The sequence below is a fragment of the Sceloporus undulatus genome, chromosome 6 (genome assembly GCF_019175285.1).
Source record: "Sceloporus undulatus isolate JIND9_A2432 ecotype Alabama chromosome 6, SceUnd_v1.1, whole genome shotgun sequence".
Classification (NCBI taxonomy): Eukaryota; Metazoa; Chordata; class Lepidosauria; order Squamata; family Phrynosomatidae; genus Sceloporus; species Sceloporus undulatus.
The window spans coordinates 169,925,771-169,951,649 of NC_056527.1; the positions used below are offsets into that span (position 1 = coordinate 169,925,771).

The 25,879-nt window shown below is 60.2% G+C and overlaps 3 protein-coding genes across 16 annotated transcripts; 1 reads left to right on the forward strand and 2 right to left on the reverse strand.

Moving 5' to 3' along the window:
- Window positions 1-838: 838 nt before the first annotated feature.
- Window positions 839-2,284, reverse strand: LOC121932645 (zinc transporter ZIP1-like). The gene is made up of 3 exons (XM_042471509.1): window positions 2,014-2,284; window positions 1,768-1,901; window positions 839-1,622 (listed from the first exon to the last, which is right to left on the reverse strand). Exons 1-3 carry the CDS (start codon window positions 2,261-2,263, stop codon window positions 948-950), a joined length of 1,059 nt encoding a protein of 352 aa, XP_042327443.1. The 5' UTR covers window positions 2,264-2,284; the 3' UTR covers window positions 839-947.
- On the forward strand, window positions 2,204-19,098 carry STRC (stereocilin). Of its 13 annotated transcripts, XM_042471495.1 has the most exons (29): window positions 2,204-2,905; window positions 4,214-4,276; window positions 5,119-5,143; window positions 5,494-6,373; window positions 6,623-6,691; window positions 6,929-6,991; window positions 7,227-7,325; window positions 10,140-10,306; window positions 10,715-10,901; window positions 11,157-11,272; window positions 12,678-12,810; window positions 13,114-13,287; window positions 13,426-13,581; window positions 14,161-14,331; window positions 14,447-14,590; window positions 14,678-14,736; window positions 14,851-14,974; window positions 15,151-15,242; window positions 15,482-15,617; window positions 15,923-16,116; window positions 16,208-16,298; window positions 16,694-16,880; window positions 17,010-17,179; window positions 17,365-17,520; window positions 17,711-17,853; window positions 18,134-18,282; window positions 18,429-18,526; window positions 18,739-18,886; window positions 18,981-19,098. In XM_042471495.1, exons 1-29 carry the CDS (start codon window positions 2,485-2,487, stop codon window positions 19,073-19,075), a joined length of 4,710 nt encoding a protein of 1,569 aa, XP_042327429.1. In that variant the 5' UTR covers window positions 2,204-2,484; the 3' UTR covers window positions 19,076-19,098. The 13 variants fall into 13 exon arrangements, 11 of the variants coding, with proteins under 11 accessions (XP_042327429.1, XP_042327423.1, XP_042327424.1 ...); XM_042471489.1 differs by having other exon boundaries at window positions 5,494-6,691; XM_042471490.1 differs by having other exon boundaries at window positions 5,494-6,691; window positions 18,432-18,526.
- Window positions 19,099-19,387: 289 nt separating this feature from the next.
- On the reverse strand, window positions 19,388-25,058 carry LOC121932643 (creatine kinase U-type, mitochondrial). Of its 2 annotated transcripts, none has more exons than XM_042471507.1 (9): window positions 24,853-25,058; window positions 23,403-23,601; window positions 23,201-23,296; window positions 21,504-21,725; window positions 20,974-21,059; window positions 20,440-20,563; window positions 20,084-20,218; window positions 19,759-19,884; window positions 19,388-19,606 (listed from the first exon to the last, which is right to left on the reverse strand). In XM_042471507.1, the coding sequence occupies exons 1-9, from the start codon at window positions 25,056-25,058 to the stop codon at window positions 19,490-19,492; spliced, it is 1,311 nt and encodes a 436-aa protein (XP_042327441.1). In that variant the 3' UTR covers window positions 19,388-19,489. The 2 variants fall into 2 exon arrangements, with proteins under 2 accessions (XP_042327441.1, XP_042327442.1); XM_042471508.1 differs by lacking the exon at window positions 24,853-25,058 and adding an exon at window positions 24,428-24,731.
- Between the last annotated feature and the right edge of the window lie 821 nt (window positions 25,059-25,879).

Genomic DNA, 25,879 nt, shown 5'->3' on the forward strand with positions numbered 1-25,879 from the left:
AGCACTCCAATGCGGTAGGGGCAACCTGCTGTAGAGGAAGCCCTGGCCCCCTCTGAGGGCTCCTTGAGACCAAAGCAACAGCAAGTACATTCCTATACCGCTTATACTGAACTAGCACTCCCTACGCGGTTTACAATGCACCAGCCAATCAGAGAACCTTCTGTGCAGCTCCACTTCTCTAATATTACTTTAAAAAGGGATTAATAGTAAATGAAGCTGCCCTTGCAAATGTCCTCAGGCAACTCAGGGGTCCCAGGAAGAGATCTCAGTGGTAGAGGAGCTACATTGCGCATCAAGAGATCCAAACCCAGGCCCTGTCTTTTCCAGGAAGACAGAGGGGCCCTAGAGCTGCTAAGGCATCAGGCTCACATGTGATGGCGGTAGCTGGGTGCTTTAAAGCCATTTCCGACTCATGGCGACCCTTTTATGGGCTTACCGTGGCAAGATTTGTTGCAAGGGGCGTTGCCTTTGCTTTAGTCTTAATGTAGGAATTGCCCAAGGACTTGCCCAAGGTCACCTGGGGAACTTCCATGGCTGAGCAAAGGGGATTTGAACCCTGCTCTCTCAGACCAAGAGACCATGCTGGCTCCTGTATCCCTGCCCTTCTCACCAGGAGGGGTCACTGGGCCCAGGCAAGGAGCGGCTTTTGCAAGGCAACCCGCCCCAGGCCCCTTGGCCGACTGGACAGTGGTTGGACAAACTTGGGTGTGGATTCGGACAGAGGAAAGAAAAGTCAAGGCTCCTTATCACCTGACCAAGGTCCAAGGGAGGCCTCTTGTCTGCACCACATGACCAAGCGGTGGAAGAGCAAATGAGAGCCAGAAAGGAAACAAGCAAATCAAAAGGACCCATTTAATAAAAACATCCAAAGGCGCAGGGGACCAGCCCACCCTCCCCAAGCCAGGCAAGCCCTGTCCCGGCTCATAATCTCCAAGGCCCAGGCGCCCTCAGCCCAGGAAGCGCAGGGCGGTCATCCCCGAGAAGCCCAGCAGCACCGCCAGGACCCTGGGCAGGCGGCTGCCGGGGGCGGGAGAGCTCAGCTCGTGGGGCAAGATCTCCAGGAAGGTGATGTACACAAAGGTCCCGGCGGCCACTCCTTCCAGCGCGCTCCGGACCGTGTCACTGCCACCATCGCCGCCGCCGCCGCCTTCGGAGGATGTGTGGGTCACCAGGATGCCCAGCCCCAGGCCCAGCGGAGACATGAGCGCAAAAGTGGCCAGGGAGAGCAGGAGCCAGCGCAGGGGCAGGCGGCTCTGGAGTAGCAGGAGGGCCAGGCTGACCGCAATGACTGCCTTGTGGAGCAGGATGGCCACCGCCAGCTGCAGGACCTTGGCCTGCGTCTCCTGCAGTCCGACCGCCAGCCCCTCAAAGACCGAGTGGAAGGAGAGCGAGAGGGTCAGCATCAGGGCCCGGAAGGCAGGGGCCGAGGAGGAGGAGGAGGAGGCTTGGGCCCCTGGCCCCAGGACGGCCGCCTCCTCCGGGTGCTGCCCTTCGGGGCTGGGCAGCAGGGGCAGGGAGGCCTCGCCGCTCCGTTGGGCTCTGCAGTCCAAGACGACGTGCTCCAGGACCAGGACCAGCAGGAAGCCCAGCGCCAGGACCAGCTCCGGCACCGGGAAGTCCAGCTGTGGGGCAGCAAAGGGGGACCAGTCAGAGAACACCCCCCTCCCTGCAGCTCATGCCCCCTCCCAAGACAACCAGAGGCCCCGGCCAGGCGGGGTCACGGGCCGCTGGGGGAGGGGCCACAAGGCGAAGGGAAGGGAAGGCTACCGAGAGGCTCCTCCGCTGCATCTCCTCGCGCAGGTCAGCCAGCGAGTCCGGGACGATGTCCAGCAGGCAGGCGGCCAAGAAGACGCCTCCGGCCGCGCAGCTCAGGATGCTCTGGCCGCCGCCGCGAGAGAGGCCTGAGGGGAGGAGGCAAAGGCAGAGAGGAAGAAGCGAGGGAGGGAGGGAGGAGAGCCCCCTCCGGCCGCCCCGACCCTTCCCTTCCCTCGGAGTCCCCGGGAGATCACCCACCGGCGGCGGAGGCGAGGTCGGCAGCCCCGCGGAGGCGGAGGAGGGCGGCCGGGAGGAGGCCGCAGAGGAGCGGCAGGAGGGCCAGCGCCGCCAGGCAGCCCAGCTTGACCGCCAGCAGGGAGCCCATGGCGGGGGCGGGGGCGGCGGCGGCGGCCAGGGAGGGAAGGCAGGAAGCAGAGCCCCCCGGAGCCCCCGGCTGACATTTAAACCTTCGCGCCACGTGACCGTCCGGCCGCGCCCGGCCTCCCATTGGTCAGCTGGGCTGGGGGCAGTCCCAGCCGCGGGGAGGGAGGGAGTGGCTGGGGGCGGGGTCCGAAGGTTAGCGGCCCCTCCTCCTTGCTGCCTTCTGCTGGGGAAGGGGCTCCTGGGGCGGGGCTAAGAGAGAGAGACCCCGCCCGCTCCCGCCTCCTGTCCCTGGGCTTCCCCTGAGGCTGAGAGAGCGTGACTGGACCCAAGGCACCCTTGGGCTTCATGGCTGAGCAGGGGACTCCGGAGCCAAGCCCTGCTGTGGCTCTGCCCCCCTCCTCCTCCTCCCCTGCAGCCCCAGCCCCACTGCCAGCATTGGCAGCCAGGCCCTGCCAGGAGACTCCTTGCCCCTGGTGGCAGAAGGGCCCTCCTCCCTCCTGGGGAGGCAGCCTGGGCCTGGAGCTGCGGAGGAGGAGGAGGAGGAGGGGGCTCTGCCGGGGGCCGGGGCCTTGGCTGACCGGTGGCTCAGGAGGCTGCTCCATCGGCCATCTTCCACACAAGGCCTGGCCATTGGTCCTTCTCAAAGCAGGCAGTGCTCGACTGGATGGCCCTCGGGGCTCCTCCGACTCTGTGGCTGCGGAGCTGCTCAGACTGATGGGGCGAAACTCGCAGGGCGCTCATGAGAGCAAGCAGAGAAGACGACCAAGTGCCCCGCGATGCTTGGGGGCCTCCTGGCATCCCAGGGACTGAGGCCTTCCTCTGTCCCTCTGCCATCCGGGGGGGGGGCGATCTTTCTTCTCCTCTGACCCCGGGGGGTGGCTGAGGGAGATCTGCCCTGCTGCTGATGGAGGGTCCAACTGCGGCCTCACTAAGCAACGCTGCAGGGGAAGGGCTCGGAGGTCATCTGAGTGGAGGCAGTGGGGGCTCCCGCTGAGACTGGCCTCCAGAGCAGAAGGGGCCCCTGGGGGTCAGACGACAAGGACGGGTCCTTTCCCTCCCCCTTTTCCTGGGAGAGCATCATGGTCTGAGGCTCCTCCTCACCTGAACGCTGCTGGAAGGAGGGAAGGCGAAAGCGTAGCCCCCAAGGCTGGCCCTGCAGCCCGTCTCCCCAGAGAGAGCCATGTTTATGGCCAAACACCCCGGGAGAGTTTCCCATCATGGAAGCCCCCAGGACCCAGGGCCTGCCTTTCCAACAGCTGCAAGTGCCTCTCCCTCCAACTGTTTCATGTACAGGTAAAACCCCTCAGGCTGCTTCTCCTTTTGGCAAAGGACTGGGCCGCTGCCACCCCCCCTTTCCCCCCCCCCCCCGAGCAGAGGCAGAGGAAACAGGGCTGCTTTAGGGCAGTCTTCCTCCGTCTGCCACCTTCTGGGGCTCCACTGCTCACTTGGCCCCCAAAGGAAGCAGGAGGGTCCCAGTGGCCGAGCTGGAGGGCCTGCCCTGCCTGGATGTAACTAATGCTCCGTCTGCAGAAATGGATCAGATAGGCAGGGCCTGAGAGGGCTCCAGTTTCAGGTGCAGAGAGGCTGCCTCCCTCCCTCCCTCCTCCAGGCCTGGGTTGTTCTCCTGCCCATGGAAGCGAGGCCACAATGGGCCCCCTCCTCTGTGGCCTCTGGGGGCTGCTCCTGTTGGCAGAGCCAAGGGGTCTGGGGGCAGGTAAGACAGGGGTTGGGGGCAGGCCGGGAAGGTCAGGTGAGCAGAAGGCTTGGCACTGCTCCTGCCAGGCAGGCAGGAAGGGGCCCCGCCGCGGCCCCTCCAAGCAGTTCCTCTTCCTTTGGAGGCTCCGATGACCAGGCTTCTCCCGATCACGAGCCAAAGTTCCATGGTTTTGTGGAAGTGAGTCACGCGGCATAAAGATCTTCTTTCCAGGACCTTCTCCTCTTCCGTCCTGGGCCCCAGCAAGCAGGCAGTCTCCCCCAGTGTCTGTGTGAATGTGGGTGGGTCTGTGGCATCTCAGGGAGCCCTTCCAGTCAGTTGGCTCTGCTGATGTCGGTCTGACCCTCTTCCTCCCTGCAGGGCCTGCCACTGATCGAGCCCAGACCCAGTTGCAGCACCTGGCCCCACAGCAGCAGGCACCAGGTGGGCATCTGGGCACCCCTGCATCCTGCCCTGGCTCCATTTGGGCACAGTGCAGCGGGGACACTACCGCCCCTAGCCCTGCTAGGCCTGAGCCACTCTGGGCCCCATCAGAGGGATGAGAGCTGGCCTCCTCCACAACGTTTCTCAGTCCCTGCAGGGACAGGGGACCGCGGTGGGACCAAGGCTGGAGAGCCCATCCTGGGAGGAGAGCCTCCAGCTGCTGCTGCTGCCATCAAAGCTGCTGTGGCCTCAGCTCATGGAGGGCTTCCTCCCACCAGCCCCACACCTCTCCCTCTCCCCCCAGGGCCTGGCGTGGCTTCAGACCAGGCACCTGTGGGCTTACTCAGGAGACAGGAGTGGGAGCTTCTCCACAACCTGATGGAAGCCCTGGCCCAGGCCCTTCTCTCTGGGTTGCTGGGCCCACGGGAGGCCTCCTTCCTCCCACTGAAACCAAAAGGGTGCCGGTTGGCCACTGTTTGTCCAAAATGCTCTCAGTGTGAGCGTTCCAGGAGCCCTCCACAGGCAACCAGGGCCTCCTGAAGGCCCCAAGTGAGGTGCTGGACCCAACCTATGTGGAGGAGCCAAGGCACTTGTGGCAGAGCTGTGGGGCCGCATGGGGGCCCTGCACTCCTCACTGGCTTCCGAAGGAAGGTTTTGCTTGCAACAGGCCTCCTGGTGGCCTCCAAGTCCCTTGGCATTCCCCATACTGACCCGAATGGGATCTTCCCCACAGGTGGGTCCAGGACAAATGGCTGCAGACCTTCCTGTGGGGGTGGTGATGTGGTGATGCCCCAAAATGAAGAAGGGGCACAGAGCTAACTCCCTGCTCCTTTTCCCACCAGGAAGCCTGCAGCAGCTGATCCTCTGGTAAGTGGCAGGAGATAGCCACATGTCAAGAGCCTGTGTCTGTCTCTGTGTATGTTTGTGTGCCTGTGTTGACTGCAGTGGCTTCCCCCAACTCCTGGGTGCCCAGAGGGGCAGACGGCACAAGCCATCTTGGTTCTGCTTCCTCATCCACATGGCAAAGGTCAGTGGGTGGCAAGTGCCCAGAGAGTCATCCTTCAGCATGGTGTGATGTGGCATTGGGAGTACTAGGTTGGGATGGATCCATCAGGGCCCAGTGGGCAGCAGGACTAGCCTCCATTTTGCACGTTATCTGGCCAAGGGAACTCTTGAACCATGACATTGCCAACTGTGGTCTTTTCTGCTGGTCGCAGGGGCATCAAGCACAACATCAGCTGGAGCATTGGCATGCTGGGCATCGCCAGCACCAGGGCCTTCCCACAATGGCTTTTTCCTGTGCCTGACTGCCCAAGCCCTGATGGGGGACCAGCGCCCAGAAGACATGAGAGATCTTCGGGTGCCACCCAGGGGCCCTCCCTGGACCAGCGCTCTCCAGCTGAGGTCCTCCTGGAGGCAGCCTGCAATGGGAGCGCCCCTCCTTTGCCAGGGGTCTCCAACTTCACCCTCTATCTCTACTGCCACCTCTTCAACAGCTCAAAGGAGCCCGGCCAGTCCCCTCTGGACCTGGAAGCCATGTGCTCAGATGCTGCCTGGTACCTTTCTTCCATGGAGGGGGACTCAGTCTGGGCACAGGCCTGCAAGGAGACCTTCCCTCTCCATTTCAACAAGACTGCCAGTGGCCATGCCCCTCTGCTCTGGTATTGCTTTCTGGAGAAGGGGGAGGGGGAGGAGGAGTGGTGGACCTTCTGGACCCAGAACCTCTTGAGCAGGCCTGGCCAGGGGGAGTTCCTCAAGGACCTGAGGCAGCAGCTGTCTGTCCTCTGCCGCCACCCTGGGCCAAATGCCACGGCCCACCAGAGCAGCCATTGGTGTGATCCTTCCATGGGGATCCCGCAAGCCCCCTGCCATGCCAGCTTCCTGGGCAAGCGTAGAGGAGGCCACAGGTGCAGGTTCTGGGCACTAGTGTGCATCTGTGGGTCCCTCATGGAGGGCCTGCAAGGGATCCACCCGTGGGTGAAGCTTCATTGCCTGGCCAAGGAGGAGGAAGGAAGGGCCTGCTGGTGTTGCTTCTGGTGGATGCCAGGGATGCCACCTGTTCCCACCTGGCTCTGTCAGCACGCTTCATCCTTCCTGGTGAGGCAGCTGTCCCAGCTTGTCTGGTGCCCAGACCTCCCACCCTCCTCCTCCTCCTCCTCCTGCCCCCAATGGGTCCCCAGTGCTGCTGGCTTCCTGCTGTGGCTGCTGGACTTCCTGCTTGCCTTGCCAGCCCTGGAGGAGGTGGGCCAGGGGGTCAGGCAGCCGCTCGGGCAGGACCTACTGCTGGCAGGCCTCCTGGGGAATTATTCCTCCTGGGCCTCTTTCCAAGCCCACGTTGCCCTGCAGGACGTGAGCTGGTTCCTTCGGGAAGGACAGGATGCTGCTGCCAAGGATGAGCTGCTGCAGTGTTTCAGTGTGAGTTGTTGGGATTGCACAGGAGGTGGCAGGTGGGCGAGGGGGGCACCTCACAGAGAATGAAGGAAGAGGTGGGCCACCTCCTCCATCTGCTCCCTTTTGCAGCAAGGGAAAGGGCAAAGAGGCTGGGAGGACCAGTTAGGTGACTCCTGGGCAGATTTGGCCAAGTCCCCCCCTCCCCAGTAGCCATTCTGTTTGGGAACCCTGACTGGTTCTCCCTGTGCTCCCCTCCTACAGCCTCTGATCTGGGATCTGCTACAGAGCGGAGAGAAGGCCACGGCCCTGGGGTTCTTCATGCAGGTAACCTCTTTCTCGGCCTGCGGGCCTGTCCTCAGATCCTTCATCGCTTTCCCCCTTCCTTGGATCCAGTGCAGAGCTAAATACCTCCTGTGGCCAGGCATAGTCCCCCTTCTGCTCCTTCCCAGCTGAGGTGCCATGGCTCCACGAGGGGCTCCTCACTTTCCTCTCTAGCTGCGATGGTGCGAGGGGGTGGGTGGGCCTCCATCCTCATGTCAGCCCCCCTTGCTGCTTGCAGGTGCCCCCAAGGGTGGTCCAGACATTGCTGCAGTCAGCTGAAAGTGAGGCTGCCCAGTGGTTTCTGGCTCTCTTGCACCACTCCTGGCCTCAGTTACAGGTGGGTTAGGAAATGGCAAGAATGCGGTAGGTATCATTGATCTAGATTTCACCAAAGCATTTGATAAAGTCCCCTATCAATATTTTTATCATGATGATGTGTCAGAGAGGATCCTTATTAAGTTTGCGATACAAAGGTGGGAGAGGTGGCTAACGCATTGGCAGATAGGGACAGACTTCCAAAGGACCTTGATAAATTAGAAAATTGGCCTAAAATAAATGTAATGAAATGTCTCAATGGAGACAAATGCAAAATTAAACTTTTAGGCCACAAAAACCAAATGCACAGGTATAGGATGGGGGATACTTGGCTCAGTAGTACTGCATGTGAAAAGGATCTTGGGGTTATTGTTGATCATAAGCTGAACATGGTGCAGCAGTGTGATGCAGCAGCAAAGAAGGCAAGTGCTGCTCTTGCCTGCAGTAATAGCACCATAGAAATAGTCCCACTATATTCTGCACTAGTCAGGCTTCATCTGTGTTCAGTTCTGAACGCTTCATGTTAAAAAGGATACAGAAAAGTTGGAGGAGGTTCAGAGAAGGCCAACATGGGTGATATGAGGTATGGAGAACAAAACATATGAGGGAAGGTTGAGGAGCTGGGCATTTTCAGTTTGGTGACATGATTGCAGACTTTAAATACCTCAAGGGCCGTCACAGAGAGGAGGGGGCAGGCTTGTTTTCTGCTGCCTCAAAGGGTAGAACTAGGTCTAAAGGTTTTAGATTACAGGAGGATAGATTTCAGCTGAACGTTAGAAGGAACGTTTTGAGGGTGAGAACAGTTCGGAGATGGAACCAACTGCTTAGAGAGGTGGAGGCCTCCTTCTCAGGACATCTTCCAAAAGAGGCTGGACAGCTCCCTGCTTCTGGGATGCTCTAGCTGGAGGTCCTGCATTGAGCAGGGGATGGAACCACTGGCCCCTAAAGCCCCTTCCAGCTCTAGGATGCTAGGTAGGGAGGAGGGAGAGAGGTGGGTCTAGGTGCCCAAGGGCTGCAGAGTTTTCTTAGCAGGGCTTCTGGGCTTTAAACAGCTGCCCTGGTAAAACCTCAACTGAATGTAGCCTTTGGAGAGACTCGCATTGTATAAATGTATGTCTCTGTCTGGCCAAGAAGGTCACCTTGTACATGACTCATCTTACCCTGATCCTAATAATAATAATAATAATAATAATAATAATAATAATAATAAAGATTTATTTATAGCCCGCCCAATCACAAAGAATCTGGGTGGGTTACAACAATAAAATACATCAATTACAATAGTTAAAAATCAAACCCTAGACCTACTGCCCCCCTCAAAGGGCTGCTGGTGGCCACTCTGGCTGGCCAGGCCCAGGAGAGAGCACCTGAAGGGGGCAGAGGAGTGGGATGGGTAGCGCTCTGAGGCCTATAGTGCCCTGGGGGCATTTCTGCTTCCCAGAGCCAGAGACCGCTTAGCAGGAAGAGAGCCTTTCCAGGAGGCGGCGAGGTGAAGAAAGATTCGGCCATGCGCAGATTCCTCCCTCTGGACTAACCCAGGCAGATTATACTGTCCCCCATGCTATTTAACATTTACATGAAACCGCTGGGAGAGATCATCCGGAGACACGGGGCGCGGTGTTATCAGTACGCTGATGACACCCAAATAGTCTTCTCTGTGTCTCCGACTGATGCAGTGACCAGGGATGGCATCTCTCCTCTTGATGCCTGTCTAGACTCAGTAATGGGCTGGATGAGGGAAAACAGACTCAGCTTGAATCCAGAGAAAACGGAAGTGCTCGTGATAGGTTCCCCCGGTCCAGGATTGGAGGTTTGTCCACCTGTCCTGAACGGGGTCACGCTCCCCTTGAAGGACTCTGTTCGCAGTCTGGGGGTGCTCCTGGACTTGTTGCTCCACCTCACATCTCAGGTGGATGCGACGGTCAGGAGCACCTGCTATCAGCTTCAGTTGATACGCCAGCTGTGACCCTTCCTGGGCCGGAGGGACCTTGAAACGGTGGTACATGCTCTGGTAACCTCTCGTTTGGATTTCTGTAATGCGCTCTACATGGGGCAACCCTTGTACCATTCCCGGAAGCTACAGTTGGTTCAAAATATGGCAGCTAGAGTGGTCACTGGATCTTCCAGGGCCACCCATATAACACCAGTATTAAAAGATCTCCATTGGCTGCCCATTCGCTTCCGAGTGCAATACAAGGTGTTGGTTATTACCTACAAAGCCCTAAATGGCTTGGGCCCAAGGTACTTGGAGAACCGCCTCTTCCCCTATAACCCGCCCCACACACTCAGATCGGCTGGGAAGCATTTGCTGAGAGTCCCAGATTCAAAATACGCCACAACATCGCGTAGAGCCTATTACATCTCGGCTCCTCTGCTCTGGAAGGCGCTTCCCAGTGAGTTCCGCTCGGCCACCTCCCTTGACCGGTTCAGGAAGGAACTAAAAACCTTCCTGTTCCAAAAAGCTTTCCCCTAATTCCTTTCCTTTGTAGCCTCCTTCCCCCCCCCCCCCTTATTATTTTTGTTGTTGAACATCCTATGCTAGCTGGATAATGTTATATTGTGATATTGTGAATTGTACTGTGATTTTAATGTATATTTGCTGTTTATCATGTTTTGTCCTGTAACTGATATTGTTGTAACTCGCTTTGATCTACGGAAAGGCGGGCTATAAATAAATATTTTATTATTTATTTATTTATACTAGCCCTGCAGTGTCGCTGACTTGCTCCAGCTCTCCAGTGGGGTCTTTGTCTCCTGTTTTGGGGCCCACTCCTTAGCCTGGGCATCAGTGGGAAACCCCTGTTCATCGGCCACCTTCCCTCTTCCTCTTCTGCAGGTGTCTCCCTGGGAGGACCCAGTGCTCCGGCTGCTGATTGTGCAGCTCTTGAGCACGCTTCCAAGGCTGAGTCCCCAGCTCGCCCTCCAGCTCTCCCACTTTGTTCCTGCCATGACCGTGCCGGACATCCTGCACTTGCCACCTGCCCTGCTGGCCAACAACAGTGTGTGAGTGACCAGCCAGGCTGGACTAGACTGGCCATGCCAATAACATGCTTCTCCTCCTCTGACCGCCTCCTCAGGACTTTGGTCCTGGGCCTCAGGTTGACCCTGGCCTGGTTCTGAAACCCATATCTATCTTTGGCCTATCCCTGGGGCCTTCAGGAAAGAGAACTTCTGTACACATGCAGAGTGCCCTACTTCCCTCCCCAGAGGGCCCCTTTGTCTTTTCTTTTCCCACCTGAGGTGCTTCTGGGGCCACCTTAGCTGGGCCTCCCAGGGATCTTGGGTGAGGGAGCCTTACACTCCCCAAGAGTCCATAGGGACCACTGGGCACCTACCTCATGGTCTTCTGCAGGTGGGCAAGGGGAGCTGGCATTGCTGATGGTGGCCTCCTGTTTCCTGCCCCTCTTCCAGGCTGGCCATAATCAGCAGCCAGAGCGCAAGAATGACGCCAGCACAGAAGCGGGCCCTTGTGCGGCGGCTCCTGCAGACCAGGCAGCTAGGGGACATTCCTTCCTGGCCCTCTGAGTTCTTGCACACCGTCGGGCCTCTCCTCCCTCACCTGCCCCTCCATCACTTCCTTCAGCTCACACCTCAGCAGGTGCGTTGGGCTATGGGAACTCTGGGGAGAGGGAAGGGGAGGCATAGGTGCCCCTGGCCCTGGAGAGAGCCCCCTTTGCTGTGTCCTGCTCTGCAGTCTTCTGGGAGAGAGCTGGGGCCCAGATACATTCTCTCCAAGGACAGAGGGCCAAGGCCCATGCAGGGGGCCAGGGCTGTCCCAGGCTGCCTCTCCTTGCCTGCCTTCTGCCAAGGGAGGTGCCCACAGAGAGAGACCCTATCCTTCTGCTCTTTCCAGATCCAAGCACTGGCGGATAGCTGGCAGGAAGTAGACCTGGGTGTGGTCCAGGGGCGTCACGTGGCTCGCGGTGTGGCCATTGGGAGCCACAGGAGCACAGAGGAACTGGTGCACAGGTGAGGCTGCAAGGGAGGTGATCGGGTGGCGGGGAGAGACAGGGTTGCCACGGTTGTGGCACATTCCCTTAGCAGCTGCCACAGCAGGTGTTCAGAGGCAGAGACAAAACCTGAAGACCCCCAAGGCAATCTATCTCCCTCACACCTGCCTCCTTTATCGAAGTATAGGAGGGGAGATGTGTTTTTCGTGCACCTTGGCGTTCCAAAGAAAAGGAGCCCAAGGCTACTCTAGTTGCAGCTTGGTGGCCTTGGTCATGAGGCCAGTTGTGCTGCCTTAGAGTTATTTCTCCAAAGTTACTACTGCTTGGTAGAGGTGCTATGTGAGCCCTGGAGCAGTTCCTGGGGGCTGGGGGCTTGTAGCAATTGCAAAGTTGTATCAAAGCTGTGGGTGCTTCCCGGTGGAAATGTTGATGTGCCCTCTCTGTGCAGTTTTATGAGGTGCCCATTGCAAGGCAGCAGTGGCCCTGTGGTGTTTCCCCACCTCTCTCCTTTCTCTTTGCACAAAGGAGGGCTTTGGGAGGCAAAGAGTTGCATGGCAGGGCCCTCGTCCTGAAGGCGGATGGAGAGGGGCGTCCCTATGGCCCAGCCTCTCTGACCTTGCACTTCTCAGGAGGAGCCAGTGTGCGCACTGCACCTCTGAAAGGCCTTCTCTCCTTCCCCCACCAGCCTCTTACCCTTAATGACTATAATTGCTGTCGGGAATGAGGTTTCCTCAGCCCAGGCACTTCAATTAGCCATTTAATTAGTGCCTGATATTGGAAACCGTTTAGCCGGCGGCCTGCTAAGGGCTTCTTCTTCGATGGGATGGAACTGGGTTGCCATCATCGCTCCTCTTCCCCCACGTATTTTAACCACCTCCTCAACCAGGCTGTAGAGGTCGGCTCCTTGGCGCTCCTTGGCGCTCGGAGGAGCTGAGGACAATCAAACAGCAGAGTCAAAAGTCAGAGTGCAGTCAGGCCAGGCTCTGCAAATGCAACCCAATACAGGCAGAAATCAACGTCTGTAATCTCCCTCAGTGGTAGCAGTGGCAGTGGCAGTGGCAGGAAAGACAGGGTCTTTCAGTGTTGCGTCCACACAGCACCATCCAGCCTAGGGTTTGTAGGGGTGGGGGCTGCAGTGAAGAGTCCTCTTGGTGTTGGCTCTGGACTGGAAGGACTGGGAACCTCAAGCCCTCCCAGGTTTGCAGACAAAGCCGCTTGCCTCTGCTGCCCCTGAGAGGCTGTGATGTCTACAGGATGTGATTTAGATGGAGCTGGAGGAGCATCTGGCTCTGTTGAGGTGGGCATTCTCTGACAGGCAGGGCCTGGGAGGATGTGGGTGAGCGGCTGGAAGGCCTGGGGCTGGCAGGACAGAGCAAGGTGCGTGGGAGGTTTAGGGCCTCTGAAGGACAGCGCTGTCTTGGCAGGCTTGGCTCCCTCATCTGCTTTCTCAGCCTGGAGGAGCTGCACAAGATCTCCGCCTTGCACGATCTCCGGGGACCAGTGGAGAAACGTCTCCTAGAATGTGTGGCCAGTGGGCTGCTGGACCCTCAGGGACAGGTGGGTGGCACCTGAAATCAGTCTCAGGCTCCTCAGAGGGTGCCAGGGTGCACCAGGTCCTTCTGTCCAGGAGGGCTCAGTGGTCTTCTCTCACCTGGAGCCTGGGCTCAAATGCCCTTCTGGGGTTCATCTGCAAGAAAGAGGAAGCTTCTGCTGAAGGAGGTGACCAGCAGAAGCTCCTTCCTCTCTGGGTTTGCACCCTTGGGCTTTACACCCCTCCCTCCCAAAGCAAAGCCCCCATTGTTATCCCATGGCAGGAGATGACCATCCTGTCTCTGATCTGCCCTTTCCTCACCCTCATAGCTGGCACACATCCTGGTGGGGCTGCTGCATCCAGTTGCTCCGGGTTCCCAAGAGCTGCATGCCTGGCAAAGCCTCATGCCTGCAGTGCGGGTGGATCTCCTACAGAACTTGTCTGATGCCCAGGTGGTGGCAATTCTCCCTGACCTGCAAATGGCACAACTGAGCCATGCCCAGGTGACTCCTTCAGTGCCCACACTGCTGGTGCCACCTCCCCCCACCCCGCAGATGGGTTCATGGCCCTGAGGTCTGGCATGGGGGTGGCAGCAGGACCCCCTCCAGCTCCTGGCACTGAGGCTGCTTCTCTCCTTTCAGGCTTTCCTCTTGCTTTCCCAGGCTGTACAACTGGAGAATGTGAGTGCCAGGAGAGGAGTCTGGGTGGAGTCCTCACTCTGCTTGAGGGGCTCAGGAGAAGCACCACAGCTCCATCTTCCAAGCCCACTCTTCTGCTGCCCACCAGCTCCCTTTTGGGTGGGCTCAAAGTACTCAGACTAAGTTGGCCTAGACAGACTTGCCCCACTTTGCCCAGTTCCCCAATCTAGGCGACTGGGGCTGTTTGGCCATCTGAGGAAAGAAGGGCTAGACTGGGGTGTGGGGCGGGAGGAGACCCCTGGGAATCAGGGGAGCCCCACCACAGCCCAGCTGCTCTCAGTTTCACTTTTAACTGATACAGTCTGTTATCTTATTCCCTTTGTAATGGAGGAAATGAGAAGCCAGTGTGGGGTATTGGTGTGAGCATTGGACTGTGGCTCTGGAAACTAGAGCTCCATGGCTCAGTCTCTTGGGCAAGTCACACTCTCTCAGCCTCATAAGAAGACAATACTGGCAAACCCTCTGTGAAGAAATCTTGCCAAGGTTTGCCATCGAGTTGCCCTATGTCAGAAATGACTTGAGGGCACTCAACAACCACAACAAATGACCAGTGTGCTTGCTTGCTCCAAAGGCACCTCCTTGCATGCCATGTGCCTGAGGAGGCAGAAGTCCAAGTGCTTCTGTGAACTCCCACCCGTTCGGCCGCCCATCCACCACGTGCGCTTGTCTTCCCCGCAGGTGACGTGGGGTGGGGCTGGGCCCCTGTGCTCCCTGCTGCCAGGGCTGGGCCCCCAGAGCCTAGCAGTGGCTGTGCTTGCTCTGCTGGCTGAGGGCTGTGCCTGTGTGGGGTCCACCGTCCCTCAGCTCTCGGGCCCCCAGAAAGCAGCCCTGCTCCAAGCATCCCTGCAGGTATTGGAGAAGAGCCCCTGAGGTGACTGACTGCTGGGGTGGGGACCCAGGGGAGGGGGTTGGCCAGGGAAGCCTCAGCTGTACCCTCCTCACTCCCCCATTGCATTTGTCGCAGAGGCACAGCCCACAGTTATCTGTGCTCAGCACCCACCTGGATTGCCTTCTGCCCATCCTCCCTCTCCAGCTTCTTCAGGTGGACACTCAGGCCCTGCTGGGAAGGGGTGGCTGGCACCCAGAGGCTCCCTGGGCCCCACAACAGGTAGGGGCCAGAGGGGAGTGAGGCCCAGGGGAAGGAATGCCAAGGTGGACTCATCACCAAGCTGGCCTTTCCATCCTTCTCTTACAGGCCCAGTTCCTTTGGCAGAAAATGGAAGCCAGGATCAATGTGACTCAGGATGTGATCAGGTAAGGGGGGGGATCCTGCCCCTCAAGGCAGATCACTCTTTGTCCCTTGCTGGGGATCCTTCCTCCTGTCCACTTAGTCAAAGTGCCTAAGGTGCCTTCTCTCCCTTGGCACAGGGCAATGGGATGCCTGGCAGTGGGCATGTCCTGCACCTCCCTCCAGGCCCTACGGGAAAGGGCCAATTTCCCTGCTGTCTTGGAAGCGCTCTACAGCCAAGGCTGCTGCCTCCCCTGGACCCTGGTGAGGAAGGAGGGAAAGCAGGGAGGAGGTGGGGTGGGGTGGCAGCCCTCCCTGCATGCTGCTAGCCCTTTCTGGCTCCTTCTGCAGCCGTGGGGTGGGTGGGATGGGGTTGCTGCACATGGGCATGCAACATGTTTAGCTTCCGAGAGGCTGGCATGGTGTTCTTCTGTCTTCAGAGAGGGTGCATCTGGGAAGAGATACAGAGGGAGCCGGGACTCACTGGCAGAGAGATGACACAACTGGGGCCCCAGTTCCTCCTGGATTTGCCGTAGGTGACCTCCTGGCTCCATCCCAGAAGCCAGACCCCCAACACCCTCCCTTCATCCTTTTTTGCCCCCTTCCAATGTCCTTGATTGGCTCCATGGGAGCTTAGCCTAGCATTCCTCCTGGAGAAGTCTGGGCTGGATCTAGGGCAGGGCCCCTGCCTCCAAGCCCACCTGCCCAGACGGACTTCTCTTCCCCTCCTGCTGCCTGGCCTCTGATTCCTTCCCTCCCTTGATGGCTCAGGGCTCCTCTTCTGGACAAACTTCCTGCGGCGCCCATCCTGCTAATTCTGGACTATGTGAGGAGAAATCCCCGCAGTCTGCTGGCCGTGCCACCCACTCGGCGGGCAACCCTTGCCCAGCGCAGTCTGCAGGCTCTGGTAAAGGGAAGGAGGGAGGCCGTGAGCAGCTATTTGGGGAGCAGACGGGACTGGTGGGTGGCCTTGGGTGTGTGGGTCTCTCTTGTCCCCTCAGTGCGCAAGGCACATATGTTTGCCCTCCAAGGAGATGGGGTCCCTGCTATTCCTGCACACACACCCCATGCAGTGGCTTGGCCCCAGGGGCTCCCATCCTGATCACAGAGCCCCCAGTGGCTGCACGTCATCTCAAGACCAGGCTTGCCCCATGGTTTCTCAGTAAAGTGAAGGGTGAATCTCAGCCACGTGGCCCCTCTCTCTTTCATCAGATGCCCCAACCGGAGGAGGGCATCTCTGCCACTGTCCTGCACCTCCTTGGCCCCCTTGTGGGTTTTCTTGACCCCCAAACAGTGGCTCATATTGACCCTGCAATGCTGTTGTATCACCTGGATGAGCTGCGTGAGGCATGCCTGGAGGAAGAGATGACCAAGGCACTTGGGCAACGGCTGGTTGATGCGCTGGGGTGAGTGGAGGAGGGCCCCTTCTCCCCTCCCCTGCCTCCCTGAGCCCCCCATGGTCTGAGACCCCCACCCCCTTGTCTGACCCTACTACAGGGATCCTGCGCACTGGAGCTGGGTGGAGCTGGAGCAGCTGGGCCATTTGGTTTTCCTGCTTCCTTTGGTGAGCGTCCAGCAAATTGCCCAGGTGAGGGAGACCATGTGTTTGGGGCCTGGGGCTGGAAGGGTGAAGAAGGGACTGGCCCTGCACATCTGTGGCTGGACGAGGGTCCTAGGGGAGTCCCTCTATCCCTCCATCCCTCCCACTGGCCATGGTGCATGTCCTTTCTGGCATCAGAACATAAAGCTGCCCAGGGAGCCCACCATCAACACCACCACCACCACCACCTTTGGATCCAGTTGTGGGGAGGGGGGTCCCCCAGATCCTCCAATGAGAGTTTCCTGCGCAGGACCATTGGGGCCATTGGAGAGAGATGGGAGTGGGAGTTGGAGAGGGAGGGAACCCTCAAATGGTGCTCTGCCAGTGCACTCTCCCCCCCCCCCCGACCCTTCTTTCCCTCACTGGCTGCCCCATCCATCCAGGCAGCGCTGCATAGGGACGTTGTGGAGCAGCTGCTGCAGAGCCAGAGGGCCTGGGAGGCGAGTGAAGGTGGGCGCCTGTGCAGCAGCCTCCCAGGAGCAGACTGGAGGCAGCGGCAGAGGTGGCAGAGGCGAGTGCAGGCCCAGAAAGAGGCGCTGGTGAGGAGGAGCTTGGAGGGGGACCCAGAAGGTGAGCTTCTGAGCCTGATGTGTGGCAGGCCTCCTCTGCAGCCACACAACACAGCATGATGGGACAGGGTCCCCTCTGTGCCCCCTGTCCTTTTCCTCTTTCCCCCACTGGCCATCTCTGTGCCCACAGGGTCTATTCCCACTTGCTCTGACCTCCGGGCCACGTTTCCCTCTGCCTGGAGCGCAGTCCAGATCCACACCATGGACCAGGGCCAGTTCCACGACTGCCTCAGTGTCATTAGCCAGGATCCCACACTCAGCCCAGATCAGGGTCAAGCTGCCCTCCACAAAGCCAAGCAGGTAGGTTTCCAACCAAGTACCTGTCTCCTCAAGCAGAAGTGTAACATGCCCCATCCCTGCTCCTAAAGGCCCATCGCATCCGCTCCTGGTCTGGGATGCTTTGGGCCCTTCTAGGCAAGAGGGAGGTGGGCAGGGAGACTCAGTAGGGGTTTTTGCACTGGCTGAGGGCCCCTCTGTGTCTGTAGGTCCTGGGGCCTGTGAGGGCAATGGGGCAGTTGGAGCTGCTGGAGCTGGGCTGGCTGGCCCTCCACCTGACAGAAGAGGAGCTTCATGGGCTGGAGATCCCTGACTGGGGGGTCCTGGCTGTCCTGGGGGGGCTGGAAGGCTGGACAGAGAGACAGGTGAGTGAGGCTCCCCCTCCTCCTCCTCCTCCATGAGATAGGGCCAAGGATGCCCAGGTCCCTCTTCTCCCCCCTCAACCAGCCGCAAAGGAAGGGGACTTCCTGGCCCTCTTTTTCCAGGGGGGCATCTGGATCTGGCTGCCATCAGGGTTCCTGCTTCTCTCCATGCATCTTTTCCCTCCTTTGCCAGATGCGAGCTGTGAGTAGCCGCCTCCTGCGCCAGAGGCAACAGAGTGGGCAGAGCCTGGGGATGCTGGACTTGGTAGCCCTGGGCCACCTCCTGTGTGGACTGCAGGTGGGCGAGATCCAGGAGCTGAGCGGCCATGAGTTCAGGTGCGAAAGCAAAGGCTGCAATGAATGGGGGTGGCCAGGACAGGAAGGGGTTGCTGGGCGAGTTGCTGAGGGGGATCCTGGTCTCAATTGGCCCACAGAGAGTGGTCTTTAGAGAGACAGTTCAGCTGGGGTGGTCTTGTCTTCACTTTGGGTGCAAAGCCCATCTCTGCCCTGCTCCACCAGCTCCTCTGATCCTGACCTCCTGCCTTTTTATGCTTTTCTCTGGCTAGTGGCCTGGCCCATGACTCCCTGACCTGCTTTTTTCCTCCCATGTTTGCAGCAAAGCGGCCCCCTTCGTGGGCTCTCTCATGCTCCATTGCTCAGAAGAGAAGCTGGAGGCCCTGGCTGGGCAGCTGGAGGGGCCCCTTGCCTTTGGTCCTGCGGCCTTCTGGGGCCCCGGCATTTTCACTGAGATTGGGACCCTGGCAGGTAATGCAGGGGGAGGGCTGCCTTTTCCATCTGGGCTGCAGGGAGTATGTGGGGAGGGGGACAAGGGGCAGGCGACAGGCATCTCTTTTCTGGACCAGTCCTCCCTGCTTCCCTCTTTCTCTGCCTCTTCTCTTTTCCCTTCCCAGCAGGGCTGCCAGACCTCACCCTCTCCTCCCTGGTGCCAGAGCAGCTTCGAGCTCTGACCCCATGCGCTGTGGCCTTGATCCCTGCGCCTAAATTCACAGTGAGTGTCATGCTGACCTTGGGAGTGGGGCTGGAGGCCAAGGGTCTGGAAGGGAGGCACCTGTGGCTGTGGAATGGGGACTGGGGGTTCAGAGAGGCCTTTGAGGCAGGAAGAGGCACTGCCCACCCCTGGCACGATGCCCAGCTAGCCAGGATGGTGGGGAGCCCCCTGCCCGGTTGAAGTGGGTCTCCTCACCCCCACCCCATCCACAGGCGGTGTTCAGCCCAGGCCAGATCCGCAGCCTGACCAGCCTACAGGCCTCGGCAGTGACGCCTCAGCAGTCCCGGCTGCTCAGCCCGGAGCAGAGAGAAGCCCTGGCGCTGGCCCGCTGCGAGGGGCAGGCCTGCCAGGACCAGAGGGGTAAGCCACCCTCCCTCCTGACTCTTAGAAGGCCTTGGGAAGGAGCCCTGTGCATTGCTGACCCCCCTCCATCTCCTTCTCCCTCCCATAACAGGCTGGAACAGATCGGAGCGCTGCCACCCAGCTGTTTCCCTGCTGCTTCTTCCTTGCCTTCTGCTGTGTCTGTGGGGGGATTGGGGCCTGCAATAAAGCCTATGGCTTGTGCCACAGCCCTCCATGCCCAGCTTCTTCATCAGGCCATGGTGCATGTCTGTCCCCAGCGTGTGTCCCTAGCTGGTTTGCATTCTCTAGACCCCTAGGCTCCTTCCCATCAAAGGCACACCAGCTGTTGAATCAGGGCCTTCTGGCTGCAGAGTGGACACTTAGCTACTGTGCGGTCATCTCTTCATGCTGGCCATTCCCTGTGGGTTTGCTGAGCTAGGCCAGGCTGGACCCCCTTTTCCTCCCCGTCCCCACACACTCCAAGGGGAAGAAACAGGCAGAGGCACAAAGATGTTGCAGCAGTGGCTGGAGACTTTATGGGGAGCAGTTAGTGGGTGAAGCCACAAGAGTGGGCATCCGCACCCTCCAGCCCAGGCCCCAGACCAGGCCGGCTCACCGGTCTCAGGTCCGGAACTGTGGGACGGGGGATGGGATCCGGATGTCTTGGCCACGCTCCAGGCGGCGCTCACAGTCGATCAGGTAGTTCACCCCATCGATCACCAGTTGCACCAGCTCTACCTGGTGGAGGAGACACGAGGTAGGCTGACATGGAACAACTTGTACCTCCCTCCCAGCCCCTTTGCACTCCTCCCCGTTCCCACTGCCCCACATCCCTCTGCCCCTTCGCCCAGTGGCACTTGACCCCAAGAGAGCCGATTCTCTGTAGGTACCTCTGATTTGCCCAGACGATCCAGGTTGGAGATGTCAAAGGTGCTCCCTGTGGCTGCCGTGTCCACTCCTCCCGTGCCACGTTTCTGCAGTCTCAGGTTCTCCAGGATCTTGGAGAAGCGGCTGTCCTGCAGAAGGTGGCAAGGCATGGGTTGGGACTGGGGCAAGATAGAGTTCAGTCCCCTGAGAAACCCTGACCCAGGCTAGTGGGAGGGGGCAGAGCTTTCTTTTGGCAGTGCCCCTTCCTCTCTTGGGCTTATGATCAGCTCAGGAAGGGATGTGGGGCATTGGCAAAGGTCCTTCCCATTCTGGCTTTGGGAGTCTTACTTTGCTGAGGAGGGGCAGCTTGATGTGGACGCCGGCACGCAGCCCTGTGCCCAGGTTGGATGGGCAGGTCAGGATGTAGCCCAGCCGCTCATTCCACATGAACTCCCAGCCTCGTTCCTGGATCAGACGCTCCACCTGTGGACATGGCAGGAGCAGCTCTGATCTCCGACACAAGGTCCCCCCCCCCCCCCGCCATGCTGTGCTGGTCTCCAGAAGATGCTGGTCACTCACTTGTTCACTCACATAGCCCCCCTCCCCAAAAACACACACAGACCACCCCTGCAGGCCAGGAGCAGCTCCTTGGATGCACAAGGACCCCGGGGGTCCCAGAGCAAGGAGGATGCAGCAGCACCCACCTCCTTCAGGCCCCGGCAGAACCTCTCAAAGACCCTCTTCATGTTGCCCCCCTTCTCCATGGAGATGATGCGGGTGTGGTCCTCCTCGTTGATCCAAAGCAGGAAGGTTTTCTCATGGTTGTGCCTGAATAATGGAGATATGGGCACAGGTGTGTGAGGAACTGGACTCACAAGGAGGGAAGGGCAGATGCCCTACCAGGCACTGGGTGGCCATGGCAAGGCTCTGTTTGTAGGGTATGGGGCCAGTTTCCCAGTGCAAACCTCCTCCTGCCCTCGAAAGGCTGGTCCCACCCTTTCTTCTGCTAACGGGCCCCACACAGATGCACTATGGGAGCCCTCCACCATGCCACTTGGGCCTCAGCCATGCTTCCTAGGCACTGTTCCTTGGTTGTTCAGCCATTGCAGAAGTCCAGTCCCGCTCCCCGTCCTTCTGCCTGGCAAGAAGTAGTTTGGCTTGCAAATGAGCAAGGGCATTTTTCATGCCCCCATGCCAAGCAGAGAAAGCAGCCAAAAAAGCAGCCACCGCAGCCCTACCAGATTCCTCGGGCGTCTGGCCAATCCCTCGCCATTCCTGCAGCCGTCAGCAGTGGAGAGACGGGCTTGTCGAAGAGGAAGTGGTCCTGAAGGGGAGGAAGAGGAGAGGCGGCACTTGGCATGAAGCCAGGATGCCATGCTTCTGGGACTCCCCAGTTGGCCAACAGGTGGGCCTAAGTACCGGGGGGGTGTCTTCCTGGGGTGCTCCCAGAGTCCCTGGCCATTGAGGGGGACAAGGCAAGTGAGGTGGGCAGCTAAGCCAGGGAACAGGCTGCAGCCAGACCCAGTAGAGGTGGCTCAGCCAAATCCTGCCCTCCCTAATAGCCAATCTACCTCCTTGCTCTGCACCAGGTGAGGTGGGGAAGGTGGACCCTGGGCCTTCTGTCCGCTTGCTCAGCCACTATGAGGGCAGGTGGCTGCCCACTGGGTGACCCTGGCCTCCTGACCTCTGCCTTGGCTTTAGCGCACCCGCCTCTCTCCACCTGCCTGAGGGCCAGCGCATGCCTCTGCTTGTGAAAGGCAACACTCACATCGATGAGCTGCTGCTGCTCCTTCTCAGTCATCTCGCTCAGACGGTAGTACTTGCCAGCCAGGTCCCCTGTCAGACCTGCCAGGGCTTCCGCAGCAACCTTCTCCACCTCCCGACGCTCTGCCCGGCTGCAAGCTGGAGGCAAGCTGAGGCCACGGATGCTGCGGCCAGTCCGGACCCGGGAAGAGAGGACATAGCGCTCATCAAAGTGCCCAGCCTTGATCTGTGGGGGCAGGTGGGCAAGGGGCAAGACACAAGAAGGGGTGACTGGGCAAGATCTGAGCAGCAGGAACTGAATGGAGGGGAGCCAGGGACCCACCCTCCCACTCCATGCGCCAAGGGGCCTCCTCCTGTGCTGGCAACTCTTTTGGAGGGACGGTGGGGCGAGGCGAGGTGACCTCCAGGTGCCATCAAGAAGAGGAGGGCTGCTTTCTCTGTGCTTCTGCTGCTGATTCTGCCCCTCTGAGGTGGGCCAATGCTGACCACCTGAAGATCTCCTGCCTCCCACCGTCCATTAGCAGGCTGCTGCCTCCTGAGGGCCTTCCAGGGCACCCACTCTGGAGACAGTGGCCAGCAGTCAGCCCCTTGGACCGCCAGCCAGGCCAATGGGCCGCTCTGTCCGCATTCAGAGTGGTGTTCCCCACAGACATTACCCTAAACTGTGCCTGATGCCTGCAGGATCCCCTTTTCCTCTGGGCCCCGAAGGAGACAGGCTGCGTCTCTGGCCCCAGAACTGCCCCCCAAGGCCTTCAAAAGGGGCATCTGGAGCGCAGTCGGCAACCTACAAAGGAGCCCCAGGGCAGACGGTGGCAGTTCTGGTTCTAAACATGCCGGCATTAATATTAATGGGCCTATTTCTGCAGTGCCTGCAATACCGCCTTTAGGCGCTCAGTGGCAGCGTATAAATAATGCTTTCCAACTCACAGATGTGCGTCTGTCAGAGAGAGAGAGAGATGTACTATGTAAAAGCTGCATTCTAACGTTCTGCATGTAAAGCACTAGTAGCTCTGCTTTGGTCATGCAGGGGCTGGCACAGACTTTGCTATCCCTGAAACAACAGGAACGCTTTCCCCATTCCCTTCCTGATGAAGTTGGTTCCCGGTTCCTTGTCTGCACCAGTTTTGGAACAGGGCTCAGCCCCTGAGCAGAAGAGGAAACTAAAGCTCACTTGACCTTCACCTCAAAACCTGCTTTGACTCTCTTTTATCCTCCAGATAAATGAAGCTGACCGAGAGCAAATCAAACCCGGACTCTTCCAGAAGCCAAAATCACTAATCGAGGCCGCCATACTTTGGGCGTATCATGAGCAGACAGGGCAGATCATAAAGTAAGAGAAGCTTGGGAAAGTGAAAGGCAGAAGGGAAGCCCACGTTCGTTTTTGCACAGTGATTCCTGTACAGTACTTAAGTGGAATCAGACGGTGCCAGCCACCAAAGCCCCCCCAAATGCCAGGTTGGGTGCCATCTGTGCCACTCTCCTTGGCCTTTGAGAGCTTAAGGTGGGAGGGCCCAAAGGTTTAGCTCAGATGCCTGCCCCTAATTCCTTTTCTGGGAGGAGGAGCCACCCATTGAGAAAAGTTGCCCTCCCCCACCCAGGCCTTGGCCTGAAGGGCTAATCTGGGACGAGGGCAGTCTGCCCAGTGGCTGGCAGAACCGGGAACGGAGGGGCCCTTGTGCCCTGACCAGCTCCGGGGCCCACCTTGCTGGCGTCCAGGTCAGTGGGGTGCTTCATGGTCCGAGGGTCGTAGCCGTTGTGCCGTTCCTCAATCACTGGGTCGAAGATGGCCGCAAACACCTGGAGCCAGGACAGGGCCGAGGGAGGGGGGGTCAATGGGGATAAAGGCCATTTGGGGCTGGATGGTGTGTGTGTGTGGGGTTTCGCATGCACATGCGCGGCTCACCTGGTAGGACTCCTCGTCCCCGGCCACCATGCCCACAGTCTTGATGAAGGGGTGGCCTGGGTTGTCCACGCCGGTCTGGATGCACTGGTCCAGGGTCCAGCCGTTGGGGGTGGCCTTGTCGCAGAGCTGGGCATAGAGGGACGGCGTCAGGTTGCTGGCCATGCAGTTGTTGTGCTTCCGGAGGTCCGGGTACTCCGCGCTGGACGGGAGGGAGGGAGGAAGACGGTGGCAGGGCATCAGTGCCAGGGTCAGGAGGGGCAGAAGGAAGGAAGGAGAGAGAGTGGGGCAGAAGGAAGGAAGGAGGGAAGGAGGGAGGGCGGGCCTGGGCCACGCTCTGCATTAGGACCTTGGCTGGGGAAAGGGGCTCTGTGCAGCTGCCGGAGGGGCTGGCATTTGGGGGGCAGAAAGCGTGTCTTCCACAGAGAAGCAGTCCTTGTCTAGGGGAAACGAATGGCCCTTTCCTGTGAAATGCACCCGTTCCTCTGTTGCCCAAAGGACTCCTGGGGAAGCGCCAAGCATCGTGTGTCTGCTCCCTGTTTCCTTTGGGGGGGTTCTCTCTATGGCCCAGACCCCTCCCTTGTGCTCCGAGGATCATGAGAAAGCGTGAAAGGGAGCGTTACATCCGTCTCTCAAGGACTCCTTAGAAGCTACTGCCGAGGGGAAAGCGATGCCTATGGGCCCCCCCCAACACACACACACACAGCTGAGCCCCCCACATTTGTCCTTCCGCGGGAGGGAGGTCTGCTCATGCCCAGGGGCTCCCGGGCTCCCCCCTCCCTGCCTTCCTTGGGGCTCCGGGGGAGGCTGCTCTCCCTCGGGACTGCTGTAGGTCCGCCGCGGCTCTCTTGCCCCGTGGAGACCCACCGCGGCCCCTTCCCTGCCCCCGGAGGAGGAGGCCGAGGGGCCTTTCCCTCCGGAGAGTGGCCGCGTCCAGGAGCCGCCGGGGGGGGAGGGGAGGGGGTAATGGCCTCCAGGAGGTGCTTTCCTTAAGCGGCTTAGAGCGAGATCCGCGGCCGTCTCCTGACCTCCTTCCCGGCTTAGAGGGGCTTTGAGCCTCGCCTGACCTCGCCGGAGTCCCCTTCTGTCCCGGAGGCCCCTCCACTGCCTCCATGGAAGGAGGGCCCAGCCCTGATGCCGAGGGGGCTCTCCCTTTCTGCCCCCTCTGCCTCCCCCCTGAGTCCCCCGGGGCTCTCCCGCCGGAGCTGCGGCCATTTCCGAGGGGGAGAAGGGGAGGCCTGCGGGGGAAAGGCAGAGCTCCTCCGTTCGGGGACCGAGGCCCCGCGGCCCTTCCCGACCCCAGATTCTCCGGAGGGGCTTCGATCCTTCGCCGTCTCGCTCGTCCCTTTGGGGAGACCCCTTCCTTGCTTGCTTGCTCCTCAAGGGCGCCGCAGGGCCTCTGCAGTGCGGGGATCCCCGGGTGGCTCCGGGCTGCCTGCCGGGGGCTTCCTACCTGGGCGGGTAGAGGCGGCGCTTGGCGGCGGAGGCGCCGACCGGGTCCCGGGAGAGGAGGAAGCCCGCGGCGGCCAGGGACCCGGCGGCGCCCGCCAGAGCCAGGAGGCCGGCCGAGCGGCGGCTGCGGGAGGCGATGAGCCGGGCGGCGAAGAAGGCGCCCCCGCCGGCGCTGCTGCCCTTGCTGCTGCTGCTGCTGCTGGCCATGGCGCCGGTGCTGCTCCCGCGGAGGACGGAGAGGGCGAGCGGAGACGAATGCGGCGAGGAGAGGCGAGGCAGGCGGAGGACGGAGGGAAGGAAGGAAGGAGGGACCGCGGAGATTACGCCGCCCCGCCTGGCCCCCCGCCAGCGGAAGGGAGGAGGGCTGGGCAGGCGCTTCAGCACCACCGGCCCCGCGGACAGCGCAGGCGGAGGCCGGGAAGGAGGGAGGGGCGCTGGTGCTGCAGCCCCCCGGGGAAAGCTGCAGCCCCGGCACTCTGCACGCCCTCAGAGGCACCCCTCCGCCTCGGCTCCTGCCAGCCCAGGGGCAAAGTCCAGCCTCCGCGGGACACGCCCGAGCCGCCCAGGCAGCAGCAGCGGCGCCCCCCGATCCCTTCAGCCCGGTCCAGGTGACCCTCCACAGCGCCCGGCCTGAGCCGCTTCCCGCACCGCAGCAGGGGCCCAGAGCCCAGGACCCCGGCGCCGGCCGAGGGGGGCTGGGGAGGCTGGGCGCTGAAGGGCGGCTGGAGCGGGCCTTGGCGGGTGGGGCGGCTGGGAGCGGTCCCTGCGGAGGAGGACTTTGCCCCGGAAGGAGGAGGCAGAAGGCAAACACTCCCGGAGGCCGGGCGGGGCAGGGGCCGGTCGGGCCGGTTTCTCCGGGGAGAGGCGCCTGCCTGGGAATGATGCCTGCCTTGCGCCGCCACTTCCACGGGAAGCAGAGGAGGAGGAGGAGGAGGACGCAGGGCTGCCTCCTCCTCGCACGGGGCTCCGGCCAGAGAGCGAGAGCGGGCAGCCCCTTTTGCCCCCCCCCCCAGGGCCGCATCCGGAGG

Coding starts and splice junctions, on each gene's coding strand:
- LOC121932643 (XM_042471507.1), bottom strand. CDS start 25,058: ATGGCCAGCAGCAGCAGCAGCAGCAAGGGCAGCAGCGCCGGCGGGGGC. Junction 21,726..23,200: donor CTGACCTGGACGCCAGCAAG/GTGGGCCCCGGA, acceptor CTGCCCCCACAG/ATCAAGGCTGGGCACTTTGA. Junction 20,564..20,973: donor CCAGACGCCCGAGGAATCTG/GTAGGGCTGCGG, acceptor TCCATTATTCAG/GCACAACCATGAGAAAACCT.
- LOC121932645 (XM_042471509.1), bottom strand. CDS start 2,263: ATGGGAGGCCGGGCGCGGCCGGACGGTCACGTGGCGCGAAGGTTTAAA. Junction 1,902..2,013: donor CGACCTCGCCTCCGCCGCCG/GTGGGTGATCTC, acceptor TCCTCCCCTCAG/GCCTCTCTCGCGGCGGCGGC. Junction 1,623..1,767: donor TGCAGCGGAGGAGCCTCTCG/GTAGCCTTCCCT, acceptor GCTGCCCCACAG/CTGGACTTCCCGGTGCCGGA.
- STRC (XM_042471489.1), top strand. CDS start 2,485: ATGGCTGAGCAGGGGACTCCGGAGCCAAGCCCTGCTGTGGCTCTGCCC. Junction 14,332..14,446: donor TGCTCCAAGCATCCCTGCAG/GTATTGGAGAAG, acceptor CATTTGTCGCAG/AGGCACAGCCCACAGTTATC. Junction 14,591..14,677: donor CTCCCTGGGCCCCACAACAG/GTAGGGGCCAGA, acceptor CTTCTCTTACAG/GCCCAGTTCCTTTGGCAGAA.